The sequence below is a fragment of the Lissotriton helveticus genome, chromosome 5_1 (genome assembly GCF_964261635.1).
Source record: "Lissotriton helveticus chromosome 5_1, aLisHel1.1, whole genome shotgun sequence".
Lineage (NCBI taxonomy): Eukaryota > Metazoa > Chordata > Amphibia > Caudata > Salamandridae > Lissotriton > Lissotriton helveticus.
In genome coordinates, this window is record NC_136065.1 from 85238287 (window position 1) to 85254979 (window position 16693).

Sequence of the window (16693 nt, forward strand, 5' to 3'; positions counted from 1 at the left end):
GTGAGCCTCAGACAGCTCAACTTCACTCCTCTGAGAGTCCAGGGGTGAGGGGTTCACTTGGTGCTCAGTCTTGGACCCCACAGTAAGGTGAAGCCCCAGACACCAGTGGTAACAGGCTCTCTTTGTTATAGTTGGAGTCCAGTTACCCCAGATCCCCGCGGCACTCCTAAAAAAAAAAAAGTTTGACAATTGCAAGTATCATACATTGATCTGTTTAGTATGTTTTTGCAAAATGTTTCGATGGTAATATTTATTTATCACCAGCGAAACTCTTTATAATCTGATATTGTTAATATTCGTACTGAAGTAAACCCAAACTACAACCCCAGAATTCATAATGATCTTAAATGAATGTCCAGGGCTTGGAGGTCCATTTCTCAGTGACGTCTGCTGCCGCCTTGGTAACAGCATGAAGGTTTATATAAATGATACAATACAGTGCAATCATTAGAAAGTCAGAGAAGCCCCTGCCAGGAGTCCAACCTGTGACTTCTAGATCATGGGTCTCGCAGATGTGCCTCAACCTACTGAGCTACCTTATAAATGGATGTCATGACACTAAAGCTGAAAGAGAACATACTCAGCCCAGGTCTTACTCAAGAAACAAGAATTACACCCAATCTCCATTTAAATAGAGACTCGGATATTAAGAAGCAGAAACCCCTAAAGGGATGAAGAGGTGACGAGTGTTACACACTATTCCTGCCGCCCTGGAAGCAGCATTTAAAAGTCATAGCAAAATCATTCTGCTTTGCTTGACCTGGGGTCAAAATTTCACTCCATGTGACCGCCCCCCCCCCCTAAACCTTTTGTATCAATATCACTTTTTGGGATATATGGTTCGTTGCTTCCCATTAAGTACCTTCTTATCTCAGTCCCAGCATGCACTGGTGTTGGCTTAAAAGGCAGATTTGCTTCCGAGGGTCACACATGTAGCTGCTCTTCTTAAAGTTTCATCACACAAATAGATTCTGCTCTTAATACAGGACGGTCTGTTTATACACGATAACATCTGGAAAACATGTGTAGACACAAGATAATTCTACCTAATATGTCTGCAACCCGGAAATGTTTGTGGAGTCACAAATGTATGCAGGAGGCCGATATTGTGTTGTATTCTTATGCTCACGTTACAACAACACTGTCCACAGACAGAAGTTTTAAAACCTGACAAAGAAATATCAGCTTAATTCACAGGTGATGGATCACAAAGCATTAACATTCTCAGTAAAAAGGAGAGACACATAGAAACCTATTTAGTGGCTGATTCATACAAAGAGAAACCAGGACACTTCAATAAATCACGGCTACGCCACTTAACTGCATTTTGTGACCTTAGGCACATATGTGACTTCACTGACCCTCAATTATCTTCACTATTGCATATGAAAGAACTTCAAATCCATACGTTTAGAATACCAGCGGAACAAAAACCTATTGCAATTGTTTTAATGGAGTATAAAGTTTCTTAATCTATAAGAATCTGGGAGGTCCAGCTTTAGAGTGAGAGGGCCCTGACTGCCTTCAGCAAAGGTTCCCTCACTCCCACCTTCCAACAGTGCCACTCATCTCTTCACAGCTCCTCTCTTACATGCATTTCTTTAGTTTTATAGCGCTACTCATGCCAACGCTAGGGTGTCAGAGCACTTTACACCAAGCACGCATTATCAGAGTCAATGAGTGTGTAAATCAGTCTATAGGAAATGTCACACAAACCAATGAGGATTACCGTTCTGTGATCTGCATGAACACATTCTTTGCAGCAGGTATATTAACCCGCTGTGCTACTCTATGATGAGTCAAAACTGGCACTAGACAAAACCTCCATCTCCCTCCAGCAGAAACTTTTATGAGCAGCGTTATCTTGGCATATCAAGGAACCAGTAGGTGCTTTTAAAACCCAAAGTTATTTCTGAACACATCGCCACTCCCAAGTCAGAGTAGGCGCAGCTGCACCCGTCGCACTGCCCGAAAGCCGCCGAGAATCTGGGTTACATACAGGGTTCACGTGCCAACTGTCTTGCGTCTGAGGTCACTAATACTAGCACTGTTGTCGGGGCTGGCACAGGAATGGTTTCTAAGGTCTTGTTTAAAAACAATCGCTTTTAATAAGTACTTCCCAGTGCAGCGCTATAATGTGATATATTAATATCAAAGCGCTGCAAGCCAAAGAAATACACATTTTTGAATTCTACAGATACTTTATTATATCTTACATGACATTTGGTGTATGATTCACATGGCAAACCTTTTCTGGGATTGTTATAAATTGTATAAGGAAAAGAGATATGTAGCAGTCAGTTTCACATGAGGCTTCTGGTTGTCATGGCAACATGTGGGAGGGGCATTGTGAGGAAGACTATTTCGAATGTCGGTGTTTAAACTGAGGATTGACAGTTGAGCCAAAGGGAGCGTTTTATTATTTAAAAGGGTCTCAGCTTGTGCTCCTGGTCACACTGTTATCACTGCAGAAGGAGGGGGGGCTCACACCAGCCTCAGCTCTGCTCCTCCCCGGATATAGAAGATCGGGAAGAGCCTCTCTGTGAAGGGGGCCTGCGGGAAGGAGTAGAGAAGCTCCATGAAGTCAGCATTGTATAGGGACAGCCGCCCCCCCTCGTAGTCCAGATACACCCCCAGCTTCAGGGGCTTCTCAGGAGGGGACAGACGGGTCGCAGGGGAGGTGAGAGCCCAGTACTGACCATCACACCCCTGAACAGCCCAGACTCCCCCCTCAGGTGACCATGTGATGTCTCCCTCCCTGTCCACAGACTCTGCTGCGACCCCCACACACCACTGCACGTCCTCCTGCAGCAGCTGCACCTCCCAGTAATGTCTGCCAGAGGTGAACCCCTCGCTCCCCAGCACACAGTAGTAGTAGGTGAATCTCTTGGGGGTGTCCGGCAGGGTCTGCCATGTGTCCGTCCCTCTCACTCGTCTCCCCCCCTCCGACAGGAGGAGCGCAGGATGAGCCGTGTCAGGATCCAGAGTCACCATCACTGCAGAGAAGAGATTCACAATTAGAGATTTAATCACACAAATAAAGGCTGTAATCACTGCTCCTGTTTTACATATGATTAATTTATACCACATCTGGCAGGAGCATGTGGCGCTAGAGAGCGCAGCACTAGACTGATCACTACACTAAAGCGCACAGCACTAGGCTGCTCACTACACTAAAGCGTGCAGCACTAGACTGCTCACTACACTAAAGCGCGCAGCACTAGGCTGCTCACTACACTAAAGCGCACAACTCTAGGCTGCTCACTACACTAAAGCGCACACTCATCTAGAGCACACACTACACCGCTACAAAGGACATTCTACTACACACTACACTGCACCACACAGTGTACCACACACACACACTGTGCACACTGTACTACCCAAATCACTGCAGCAGATAGGGCACTGTACTAGTCAGTACACTGCATTGGATGATACAGAGTAAGAAAGCTACTAGAATGTTTACAGTACAAGTCAGTACACTGCATTTGATGATACTGAGTGACAGAGCTACTGGAAGGTATGCTGTATTAGTCAGTACATTGGGCTACATGTCAGAGTAACAGAGCTACTCCAAGGTATACTGTACTAGTCAGTACACTGCATTAGATGTCACTGAGGGAGAGGTGTGGCGCCGCGGCCAGGGCGACTGACGCTGGAATCTGGGGACCACGGTTCGATCCCCGGCTCCGGCGGCAGGTTAGCCCAGCACCATGTGACTCTGGGCAATAGCTCGCTTAATCTTCCCGACGGCCCCCAGCGCCTAGAGACCCTTACGGGTGATTGTGCGCTTTACAAATGTGGACTTTACTGAGTGACAGGGGTACTAGAAGTGTAGTGTACTAGTTAGTACACTCCGTTCGATGATACAGAGAGACAGAGCTGCTAAAAGGTCTAATGTACAAGTCAGTACACCCCATTCGATGGTACAGAGTGACAGGGCTACTCCATGGTATACTATACTAATCACTATCCTGTATTATATTGTACAGAGTGCAAGAGCTACTAGAAGGAATACAGTACTAATCTGTACACTCCATTAGATGGCACAGAGCAACATAGGCACTAGAATTGTACTGTACTAGTCAGTACACTTCATTAGATGGAATGGAGTGACAGCTATTAGAAGGTATACAGTACTTGTCAGTATACCACAATACATGTCACACAGTGACAGGGGTAATAGAAGTGTACTGTACTAGTCAGTACACTCAGTTAGATGGTACAGAGTGACAGAGCTACTTCAAGGTATATTGTACTAGACAGTACACCGCGTTACATGGTACAGAGTGATAGAGATACTGCAAGGTAACATGTACTAATCAGTTAAACTACGTTATGTGGCACAGAGTAACATAGCTACCCTTAAGAATACAGTACTAGGCAGTACACCACATTGGATGTTGCAGAGTAGGAGGGCTACTAGAAGGTATACAGTAAAAGTCAATACACTGCATTAGATGCTACTGAGTGACAGAGCTACTGGAAGGTATACAGTACTAGTCAGTGAAAAGCATTGTATGATACAGAGTAAGAGAGCTACTAGAAGGTATACTGTACAATCCACTGCATTAGATGGTACAAAGTGGCAGAGCTACCAGTAGGTGTACTCTACTAGTCAGTCCACTGTACTGGATGTAACAGAGTAACAGAGTCACTTCAAGGCATACTGTACTAGTCAGTACAATGTACTAGATGGTATCAGGTAACAGAGCTACTTACTACAAGGTATAATGTACTTGTCAGTACTATATATAAGATGGTACTGAGCCAGAGAGCTTCTCTAAAATATAGAGAACAAGTCAGTACACTGCATTAGATGGTACTGAGTGACAGAGCTACTGAAAGGTATGCTGTATTAGTCAGTACACTGTGCTACATGGCATAGAGTAACAGAGCTACTCCAAGGTATACAGTACTAGTCAATACATTGTATTAGATGGTGCAGAGTGAGAGAGGTACTAGAAGTGTAGTGTACTAGTTAGTACACCACATTAGATGGTACAGAGTGACAGAGCAACTCCATGGTATACTGTACTAATCAGTAACCAGTATTATATTGTTCAGAGTGCAAGAGCTACTAGAAGGAATACAGTACTAATCAGTACGCTCCATTAGATGGCACAGAGCAACATAGGTACTAGAATTGTACTGTACTAGTCAGTACACAGCATAAGATGGAATGGAGTGACAGAGCTACTAGAAGGTATACAATACTTGCCAGTATACCGCATTACATGTCACACAGTGACAGCGCGAGTAGAATGTGTACTGTACTAGTCAGTACACTCCGTTAGATGGTGTAGAGTGACGGACCTACTTCAAGGTATATTGTATTAGACAGCACACTGCATTACATGGTACAGAGTGACAGAGATACTGCAAGGTAACATGTACTAATCAGTTAAACTACGTTATGTGGCACAGAGTAACATAGCTACCCTTAAGAATAGAGTACTAGGCAGTACACTGCATTGGATGGTGCTGAGCAGGAGAGCTACTAGAAGGTATACAGTACTAGCCGGTATACTGTATTAGATGGCACAGAGTAATGAGATACTCCAAGGTATTCAGTACTACCTTGGAGTGACATTTGACAAGGACGGGACGTTTAGACATCAAAAAGAGGAAGTCAGAAGGAAAGGTTTGCTGATTGCATTAACAATGAAAAATATTGCTAGCAAACGAATGGGGCCTACACTGACTCCTATGGCAGTGAGGCAATGCGGGGAAGAGATGCAAAAGTGTTGGAAAGATCACAGGTCAAGGCCTCCAGAATCTTGTTCAGCCTTCCATCCTACACATCACCGGTTCACATAAGGCTGGAGTTTGGCCTCCTACGCCAAGATCTAGCTAGGCATGGCGCGTATATTATCTGTTTGCATAGAATCAGAAGTGCCACTTAAAATACATTAAATTATCTGCTGTGGCAGGACATACAGCACAGGGAGCAGTCCCAAGCCAGATGCTACTTACAACTAGCCCTAGAATCCAACCAACTCACAGAACTCTGGAATGCACAAATCGGCTATGCCAATTTCAAGAAACTGGTTTGGAAATCCTTAAAACAAATCTCCCTGGTGGAAGATAAAGCAACCTTCTCAAACAGATCGCACGCCTGGATGACCCTTAACTCCTATAAGACATTGGCTCCACAATTGTACTTCAACCAGGGCTACTCGAAGTCCATAAAAACAAACTTCTTAAGGCACAGGATGGGAATCCTTCCATGCGCTCAGAACCTCCCACCATGGCAAAGGCCACTGGCACACGAGTTGTGCAGGCTGTGCAACACCAAACGAGGCGATATACTACACTTAATCTGCCTATGCAAGGACCTGTGCCAAGCACGGAATCAGCTTCTTAAAGAACCCTTCAGACAGAAAGACATTAGGACCAGGAGACAAGCCGTGTTCGCATGTTTTAATTCAGGAAATACACAATTAAATTGTAGATTGGTCAAATTTCTTATGCTGGCTGAACAAAAAATACTCAAGCCAGCGGAAACGGAACAAGGCCCTGGCTGCACAACGCAAAAAAACATATGTTCCTAACCAGACCACAACAAGAATATACTGCCAGAAGTAATGGGTTAACCCTCACAATAATCAGAGATAACTGGACTAAAACAATCATGATGACCTGCAATGAAACCCATGACTGGACTAGAAATAACACGTATTCATAATTCATAGTAGCAAGACGCATAAAGTCCCATACAATGCCTATAACTAACTCACACTTTATATTGGCAATTACGTTCCCAACAAGGGTTTTTTTTTATTCTGGTTTAATTAGATAACACACAGAGATGAATTTGTTAATTTATTTCTGTATTTTATGTAACAATTTTGCAATGGTTTTAAGTAACTATGCAGGAAATAAAGAATCTGAATCTGAACCAAGGTATTCAGTACTAGTCAGTACAAAGCATTGGATGGTACAGAGTAGGAGAGCTACTAGAAGGTATACTGTACTAGTCAATCCACTGCATTAGATGGTACAAGGTGGCAGAGCTACTAGTAGGTGTAATATCCAGTACACTGTACTGAATATATTACAGAGTAACAGATCCACTCGAAGACATACTGTACTAGTCAGTACAATGGGTCAGATGGTACCAGGTAACAGTACTACTCCAAGGTATACAGAACTACTCAGTAAATTGCATTAGATGATACAGAGTGACAGAGCAACTCCAAAGGATACAGTACTAGTCAGTACACTGCATTAGATGGTACAGACTAATAGAGTTAGTCAAGATGGCATAAAATAGCAGAGCTACTAGAAGGTGTACTATACTAGTCAGTACACTGCATTAGCTGGCTCAGATTGAGAGAGCTACCAGCGGGTGTAATTTACTAGTCAGTACACTGCATTAGATTCAACAGAGTCATAGAGTTACTAGATGGCGTACTGTAGTAGTTAGTGCACTGTATTAGATGTTACAAATTAACAGAGACCCTCGAAGCCACACTATACTAGTCAGTACACTCCATTAGAAGGTACACAGTGAGAGAGCTACCCCAAGGTATACAGTACTAGCCAGTACAATGTATTAGATGTTTCAGAGTGACAGAGCTACACCAAGGTATGCAGCACTTGTCAGTACACTGCGTTAGATGGTACAGAGTGACAGATCTACTAGAAGGTGTACTGTACTACTCAGCACACCACATTAGATGGTACAGAGTGGTTCAGGATATACTGCAGTAATCATTCCACTGCAGCAGATGACACAAAGTGAAAGAGATACCCCAAGTAGACAGTACTGGTCAGTAAACTACCATACTGCACTAGTCAGTAAACTGTATTAGATGGCACAGAGTGACAATGCCACTCCAAGGTATACAGTTCTACTCGGTACCCTGCATTAGATGGCACAGAAAGACAGAGCTACTCCAAGGTCTAGTACACTAGTCAGTACACTGTATTAGATGACACAGAGTGACAGGACTACTTGAAAGCATACAGTACTAGTCAGTACACTGCATTAGATGGTACAGAGTAAAAGAGCTAATAGACGGTATACTGACATAGTCAACATACTGCCTTAGATGGCAATGGGTGACATACCTACATCAAGGTATACAAAACTGATCTTAGGGGGGGATTTTAGTTTTTGGATGACTCCTAAAATCGACTCCTCTGCTCTGTCCAAAAAACAGCTGAAACCTAGAACTCTAAGAGTTATACAAAATTATGGCTCTACTCTGGACCTATTGGATCCTTGGAGGGCGGCATTCCCAACAATGATTGCCTCTACCTGTTTGTCAGGCAGATTTCATACCCCATCACGCATCGATTTGTTTCTTACTTCTAGGAGACTGAGTTTAAGCCAGCAGAGAATCCTTCAGAATGGATTCTCAGACCATGCAATGTTGATTCTTGAGTTACCGTTAGGACTCCTAAAAGATGGATGTTAAGCAGGCAATATTATCAGAAGAAAACTGGGTGCTCTTTACTCTGCAACTTTATATGTGGTTTGGGATTCACTCAAGGCTTTCATTCAAAGGCTAGCCATTGGGAACGATGCTGATAACCTTAGGAAAGATAAGGCAGTAAAACGATCCCTAGAGCAGACAGTACAAAGGTCTCTCGACACATTTCTTATCAGCCCCACAGTTCTTAACCAGTGGCAGCTTGATCAGGCTAAACGGGATCTTAGTGAAAGATACTATCTTAAGAGAGAATCCTTTTACCAGCACCATAGATAAAACATTTATGAAGAAAGTAATTACTGGTAGGTTCCTTGCATAGCATGCAAGGGAACAGGCTGTTACTAACCAGATAACTGAATTAAAATGTCCTTCAACTGCTTCTTGCACTGACGAACCCGTAAAAATAGGTGATATAATGTTACAACATTATAGGTCTATATACGGCCAACAACAGATTATTAATATCACATCCCTGAGAACGTTCCTCCAGAGAAATGAATTGCCGGTACTCTCGGATATGGAGAAAATAAGTATGGCAAGGCCCTTTACAAAAGTTGAGCAGAAGGGGGTCATAAAAAATCTTCAGAGCGGCAAAGCTTCCCTGCATAATTATTTTAAGTCTTTCGTAGTGCCATTTTGGATTATTTTTCACTGTTAGCTAATTCGATTTTAGAAGGTGGGGCGATACCATTTTCATTCAAAAATGGGAATATAGTCAGCTTTTTGAAAAAGGGAAAGGATAGCGAAGATACTAATTCTTACTGCCCCATCACGTTATTAAATTCTGACTATAAAATAATCACCAAGCTAATCATTTTAATCGAAATGCCTCGCATTAGATTCACCCTGACCAAAATGGTTTTATGCTGGCAGGCAGCATGGCACAAATACGCACTATTTAACGGAAGCTTTGGATTATTTTGAGACTAAGAGGATACCTGCTCTAGTCCTCCTTTTAGACGCCCAGAAAGGCATTTGACCTAGTTGTCTGGGAGGCCCTATTTTTTATTCTGCAAAATGTTGGCATACCTCCCAAAATAACGGGGTTGGTTCAGAATTTATATCTAAATGCTGAAGCCAATGTAATCATTAACACCTCAGAGGCTGGTCAGGTTAAGGTTAAATGGGGGACTAGACAAGGGTGCCCTTTGTCTCTGGTACTATTCGCTTTTTTTAATCGAGCCATTAGCGATTGCTATTATGAATAGTATTGATATCTGCCCTCCACTTCCCACTATGGCGAAATTGAAACTATATGGCCATGACACCATGCTTATTATAAAGCCTGAGAAGGAAGCCCAAGCAAAAACTTTTCAGATCTTCAAGGAGGTTGAGGCATTAGGTGGATATAAAATAATTTTAAAAAAAGACAGAAATCATACAGTGTGGGGGAGCATGTATGGATCTACACCCCGATATTCTTTGTCGTTTAAAACCTAAGAGGTATCTGGGTGTTTATTTTTCAGCACAAATAGTTGATTTATACAATTTGAATTTCGCCCCACTTTTACGAAAAGTTCAGGACTTATTCCTTCGATAGAGCTCTCTCCCATTAACCATCTTGCATAGGGTTGCTTTGAGGAAAAAGACTGTCCATCCACTATTCAAATTCCTTTTCTCGGTGATTTCCTGTATTTTAATCAGCTCCTTTTTTACCAAAATAGAGTCTATGTTTACAGCCTTCCTTTGAGCAAAGAAGGCCCCTCGAATTGCACTAAGCACTTTATACGAAGAGCTGAAAAACGGAGGATTAGCTCTCCCCAATCTGATGGATTATTACTCTGCATTTTTTGCACTATATATATATCGAGATTTAAGCCGGAACTACAATCAAATCTTTTTATTAACTATTTTATGAATTTAATTTGCAATGAATATCAGATCCACTGCCCATCAACAATTCTTAAATCGCCTAAATTAGTAAGATGTAAGTGTGTACAGTGTTTTTTCCAAAAACTGCAGGCTTGTTATAGAAGATACTCTATCCCTGCAATCAACTCCTCAACCCCGTAATCTGGCCCTATTTTATTATCTGGGATTAGAGAATCTTCAGTAATAACATAAAAATGGGCCAATGCTGGATTCCAGAAAATCTCAAAAAATTTTGAGGAATGATAGATGGCTGAGCGTAGCTGAAATGTCTCATTTGATAGTTCAGGAATTCTTTCTTCTTGGGTTATATAATTGTTTTAGCAAATTCCTGAATAAACTTGATTTGGTCCAGATCAGTGAAATAAAATCCTTAGTATACGAATTATTAGAAGATACAGCATTTAAGAAACCTGGGGAATGGAAAAAGCGCTTAGCTTCCATCAAGTGTATTGATTTGGAGACGAAAGCCATTTTGCAATGGCCTAAGCATGAGGGAATGGAAATCTCAGCGAGTATGTGGTTAGCAGTCAACAATCTTAATTTCAGCTCGTCAAGGGGAGCTAATTGGCAAAGGATGTTATTTTTTAGTAAATGGAAACTTTATAGAACTCCACTTTTTCTGTCTAAGACGTCTACTAACCAACCAGCGCAGTGCTACCATTGCCTTAAACATTCTTAAGCCAACTGGGCACATATTATACTACAATGCCTCTTGATCCAGAGGTTCTGGAATGATATATTTTTTATCTGGAGTGTGAATGTGGTATTTTAATAGGATCGAGTACTTGGCTAATAATATTTGGCTTCGACCCAGACCTTCTTTTCCCAGACAAGCTTGTCAAATTATTATATATTGCAATGTCTGTAGCCAGATCACTTCTGCTTCAAAGATGGCGATCAGATCTCATACCATCTGTCCATGAATGGGTCTGAAAAATGAAGTTAGTTAAAAAGAGTGAACAAACCTATGCATTACAAATTGGGGGACTTAAGAAATTAGAGAGGATCTGGGCAGCTTATTTTGATTAAGATCTCAAAATTCAGCGTATTTTTAGGAGGTAGTGCCACTATGTTTAATATCTATGTCCGGCAATACCAGGATTTTAATTTATTATGCAACATTTGATATTCTCTTGCAATTCAGTTACATCATTGAATTTAGGATTGCTTAGTATTTTCCACATACTCACTGATATTTAGGTACAAGCTTGGGTACTCAAGGTTTAATCAATTGTTTAGTTTATATTTATAACCGGCAGTGGATACGGTTTTTTCTTAGCTTTTTGTACACTGGCTTAAATGTTTATACTGTTTATCCTTATGGATTTTAGGATTTACTCCCTCTGTAAATCTGTTCTATTCAACAATTCTGTATTACTATTGTCAAATTTAATGCATTTTTATTGATATATTTATGGGTTAAAAAAGCGTGTTATATGGATTGCAATAAAAAAAGGTATACAGTACTACTCAGTACACTACATAATATGGTTCAGAGTGACAGAGCCACTCCAAGGTATAAAGTACTAGTCAGTATACTGGTACGGAGCTACTAGAAGGTATTCAGTAGTAATCAGTATACTGCATTAGATAGTACAGAGTGATAAAGCTACTAGGAGGTATACTGTACTAATCAGTACACCGCATTAGATGGTAGAGACAATAGAGATACTAGAAGGTGGACTGTACTAGATAGTTCACTATATTAGATCATACGGAGTAACAGAGCTACTTGAAGGAGTACTGCACTAGCCAGTACACTGCATTGGACGGTATAGAGTAAGAGCAATACTAGAAGGTGTACTGTCCTAGTCAATTCATTGTATTAGATGGTACAGAGTAACAGAGCTAGTAGAAGGTATACTGTACTAGTTAGTATACTATATTAGATGGTACAGAGTGACATACATACTCCAACTCCTATAGTACTAGTCAGTAAACTACATTAGAGGATACAGATCAACAGGGCTACTCCAAGGTATACAGTACTAATCAGTATAGTGCATTGGATTGTACAGAGTAAGAGAGCTACTCAAAGGAATACTGTACCAGTCAGTACACTGCATTATATGACAAAGCGTGATATACCTACTCCAAGGTGTTTAGTACTACTGAGCATGCTTCTTAACCCCTTACACGCTAATGACGGAACCGCTCCGTCATCAGCTGCGGGTGCGCTGTGCTGATGACGGAGCGGTTCCGTCATGGCCCGCCCCGCTCCATAGAACGCTCATGCACGGTGCAAATTCCGCGCCTGCGCTGAGTGTTCTATTGAGCGGGCGGGCGGGCCATGACGGAACCGCTCCGTCATCAGCATAGCTCAACCGACGCTGGTGACGGAGCGGTTCCGTCACCAGCATGCGGCCGCCGCGCGGCCGCCCCGCCCCCTTAGCACTGCGGCGGAATAGCCGCCGCAGTGAAGGGGTTAAATGGTACAGCGTGGTAGAGCCACACCAAGGTATTGTCAGTACACTGCATTCCATGGTAGAGTGACAGGGCTACTAAAAGGTAGAATGTACTAGTCATTACACTGTATTCGATGACACAGAGTGACAGTCCACTGCAATAGATGGTAATGAGTGACAGAGGTACTAGAAGGTGCACTGTGCAAGTCAGTTCACTGTATTAGATGGTACAGAGTGGAAAAGAAGGTGTACTGTACTCGTCAGTATACCGCAGCAGATGGTACAGAGTCACAGAGCTACTTCAAAGTATACTGTACTAGTCAGTACACTGCATTAGATGGTACAGAGTGACAGATACTCCAAGGTATACCGTACTACCAAGTACACTGAATTGAATGGTACAGAGTAAGAGAGCTACTAGAAGGTATACTGAACTAGTCAGCACAATGCATTAGATGTCAAAGAGTGACAGAGCTACTCCAAGGTATACAGTACTAGACAGTGCACTGCATTAGATATAACAGAGTAGCAGAACCACTATAAGGTAGACTGTACTAGTCAGTACACTGCACTATATGTCACAAAGTAAGTGAGCTACTAGAATGTGTACTGTGCTAGTAAGTTCACTGTATTAGATGGTACTGACTGACAGCTACTAGAAGGTGTACTGTGCTAGTCAGTACACTAAATTAGATGGTACAGATTGACAGACCTACTCCTAGGTATACATTACTACTCAGTACGTTGCATTAGATTGTACATAGTTACAAAGCTACTCAACGTTTACAGTACTAGTCAGTACACTGCATTCAATGGTACAGAGTGACAGGGCTAATAGGTGTACTGTACTAGTCAGTACACTGCATTAGTTGGCACAGAGTAAGAGAGTTACTAGGTGTACTGTACTAGTGAGAGTTACTAGGTGTACTGTACTAGTCAGTTCACTATATTAGACGGGACAGATTTACAGACGTACTCCAAGGTATACAGTACTAGTTAGTACACTGCATGAGATGGTACAGAGTGACAGAGCTACTAGAAGATAAACTGTACTAGTCAGTACATTGCACCGGATGGTACAGAGTAAGATAGCTACTAGAATGTATACTGTACTAGTCAGTACAGTGGATTATATGACAAATACTGACATACCTACTCCAAGGTATACTGTACTAATCATAATACTGCTTTAGATAGTACAGAATGGCAGAACTATAGAATGTGTACTGTACTAGTCAGTTCACTGTATTAGATGGTACAGAGTGATAAATCTACTAGAAGGTGTACTGGTCTAGTCAGTACACTGCATTAGATGGTACAGGGTGAGAAAGCCACTCCAAGGAATACAGTACTAGTCAGTACACTGCGTTAGATGGTGAAGGGTGACAGAGCTACTAGAAGGTAAACTCTACTACTCCGTATACTACTTTTGATAGTAGGGAGAAACATACTTACTCCAAGGTATACAGTACACTGAAATTGGATGGTACAGAGGAAGAGAGCTACTAGAAGGTATACTGTACAAGATGGCAAAGAGTGACAGAGCTACTCCAAGGCATACAGTACAATTAAGTACACTGCATTAGAAGGTACAGAGTAAGAAAGCTACTAGAAGGTGTAAATTAACAGTAATTTCTCTGAATTAGATGGCACAGAGTACGAGAGCCACTAGAAGGTATACTTTACTAATCACATTCCACACAGAGAGCAATTGGTGAACCAACACATTAATACATTAACAATTCTACAATCTGTATTCCCAATTTGTTCCTCAAGACGTAAAACAAAAGGTGGGGTGGTTTGGGATAAGTGTTGAACTGGCGCCTTCTGAGTGTGCGTAATTTGGTGTTCACTATCTATGCGGTGCAAAAGGTGAGGGAAATGCACACCCTAAACCCTGCCACTGGACCGTTTGCACGGTCCACTATTGAACTGTAACACTTGTCCTATGCACACGCTGGTATTGCCAACATTAGTGTCTAAATCTACATCCCATGACATAATTGCATCTATGTAGTATGTACAACACAGTAAGATCAATTATTGTTTTAGCTTTTTCAATAATTAGTCGTTAGGTGTTCTTCTGTTCCTTTATTTCAAACGAAATTGCCCAGCCAACACTTGTTTCATTGTGGGAAATAACCCAATCGACTTCTTCAGGGCTACAAGAAAGACAAATGTGTATAGGATCAGCCGATCCAATACTACCTTCTAAAAGACTTTATCATGGCATAGTGAACACCCAGTGACTGTTTAGGTGAAACATGTCACATAACAATGTGACCTTTTCGTACAAAAAGTTGTAGTGAGCATAAGTGTCGCCCTATATTTACAGCCCCAAACGATGGGAAAATCCTGACATCTCCAGAACGTGCTCAGTATTACAACAAATGAAACTATCCGTGACTATCGAAGTGCACAGATTCCACATGGGCACATCTTTGTCCCAAAGACCTCATAGTGAACAGGAAAGGCGAATATGGCAATAATCGGGTGAAAGAGAGAAAGACAGGACCAATGTCCCCATCTTCAATTTATTGTGATCATGGTATGACATTCATGCTTATAATGGTGTAAGTCAGCTCAAGCAGAGTGTGATCCTAATTTCTAGCTACTGTCCTAACTGACAAGCAAATGGACGATAAAAGCCCCGTTCTAAAATAATGTTTTTTTCCCTTCTAATATTAGTATGTGTTTCTATTGTGTCCAAAGATATGGACTTCTTCAGGGTAAAAGCGATAAAGTTCAAAGCGATGGGCCAATATATCTGTGGCCAGAATGGATGACTGGAACTCGGTCAACTCAATCACTTCGATAATAATTTAAATAGTTGTAACGACTATTTCCAAAGACCAGTTGCTGGGTGGATATAATGCATCCTAAGGAGATACTTCATCCTTAATCCAGGTAGAGAAAACACAATTCAAAAAGGTCGATAAATCAATGTGATCCTATGATAACACTGCTCAGCACCACATGAGACGCCAATGCTGAGTATAGGGTATCGTCTATAGCCTTCCGGAATATAAAAGCCCAAAATTGTGGGTAGACCAGCAACAAGTAGAACACCACATGGGATATCAGCAAGAAATATCCATATCAGAAATGTCTTTGCATATAGCCGTTACAACTATTTAAATTATTACTGAAGTGATTGAGCTGACCGAGTTCCAGAAGAAGTCCATCTCTTTGGACAAAACGCGTTGGCTGGTCTACTTTATATGTTGTTTGATACTCCTGATCAATAAAAGACAACTTGAAGAACAAATGTGGGATACAGATTGTATAATTTTTAATGTATTAATGTTTTGGTGCACCACTTGTTCTATATGTGGAATATGTTTGGTCTAGTAGGACCACACCTGGACAGTGGGTGCTTGGTTTGAGTGCACACATTTTGGGGTACATTCCCCCTTGTTCTAAAAGTGATATATTGGGTATATTAGGCTAGGTGCGAGCCAGCATCGGGGGTTCACTGTCAACATTTGAATATACTTTACTAATCAGTTCACTGTATTAGATGGTAAATAGTGACAGAGCTACTAGAAGGTGTAGTGTACTAGTCAGTACACAACATCAGAGGGTACAGAGTGACAATACCACTCCAAGGTATACAGTACTAGTCAGTACACTGCATTAGATGGTGCAGAGTGACAGAGCTACTAGAAGGTTAATTGTACTACCCAGTACACTACTTTACATGGTACAGAGCAACATAGCTACTCCAAGACATACAGTACTAGTCAGTACACTTCATTAGATGACAAAGAGTGACCTATCTACTCTACGCTATACAGTACTACTCAGTACACTACATCAGATGGTACAGAGTGACAGAAACCCTCCAAGCATACAGTACTAGTCAGTACACAGCATTAGATGGCACAGTGTGCCAGAGCTACAGACCAACAGAGCTACTCCAACGTATACAGTACTAGTCAGTACAGTGCATTGGATGGTACAGAATAAGAG

The 16693-nt window shown here is 41.7% G+C and overlaps 1 protein-coding gene across 1 annotated transcript in view; it reads right to left on the bottom strand.

Moving 5' to 3' along the window:
* Positions 1 to 2181: 2181 nt before the first annotated feature.
* Positions 2182 to 16693, bottom strand: part of LOC144754178 (E3 ubiquitin-protein ligase TRIM39-like) — a 260303-nt gene continuing 245791 nt past the window's right edge. Inside the window, exon 6 of the mRNA XM_078641760.1 lies at positions 2182 to 2996. Coding sequence (XP_078497886.1) covers positions 2485 to 2996 — 512 coding nt within the window. The 3' untranslated portion in view covers positions 2182 to 2484. The remainder of the gene's footprint in view (positions 2997 to 16693) is intronic.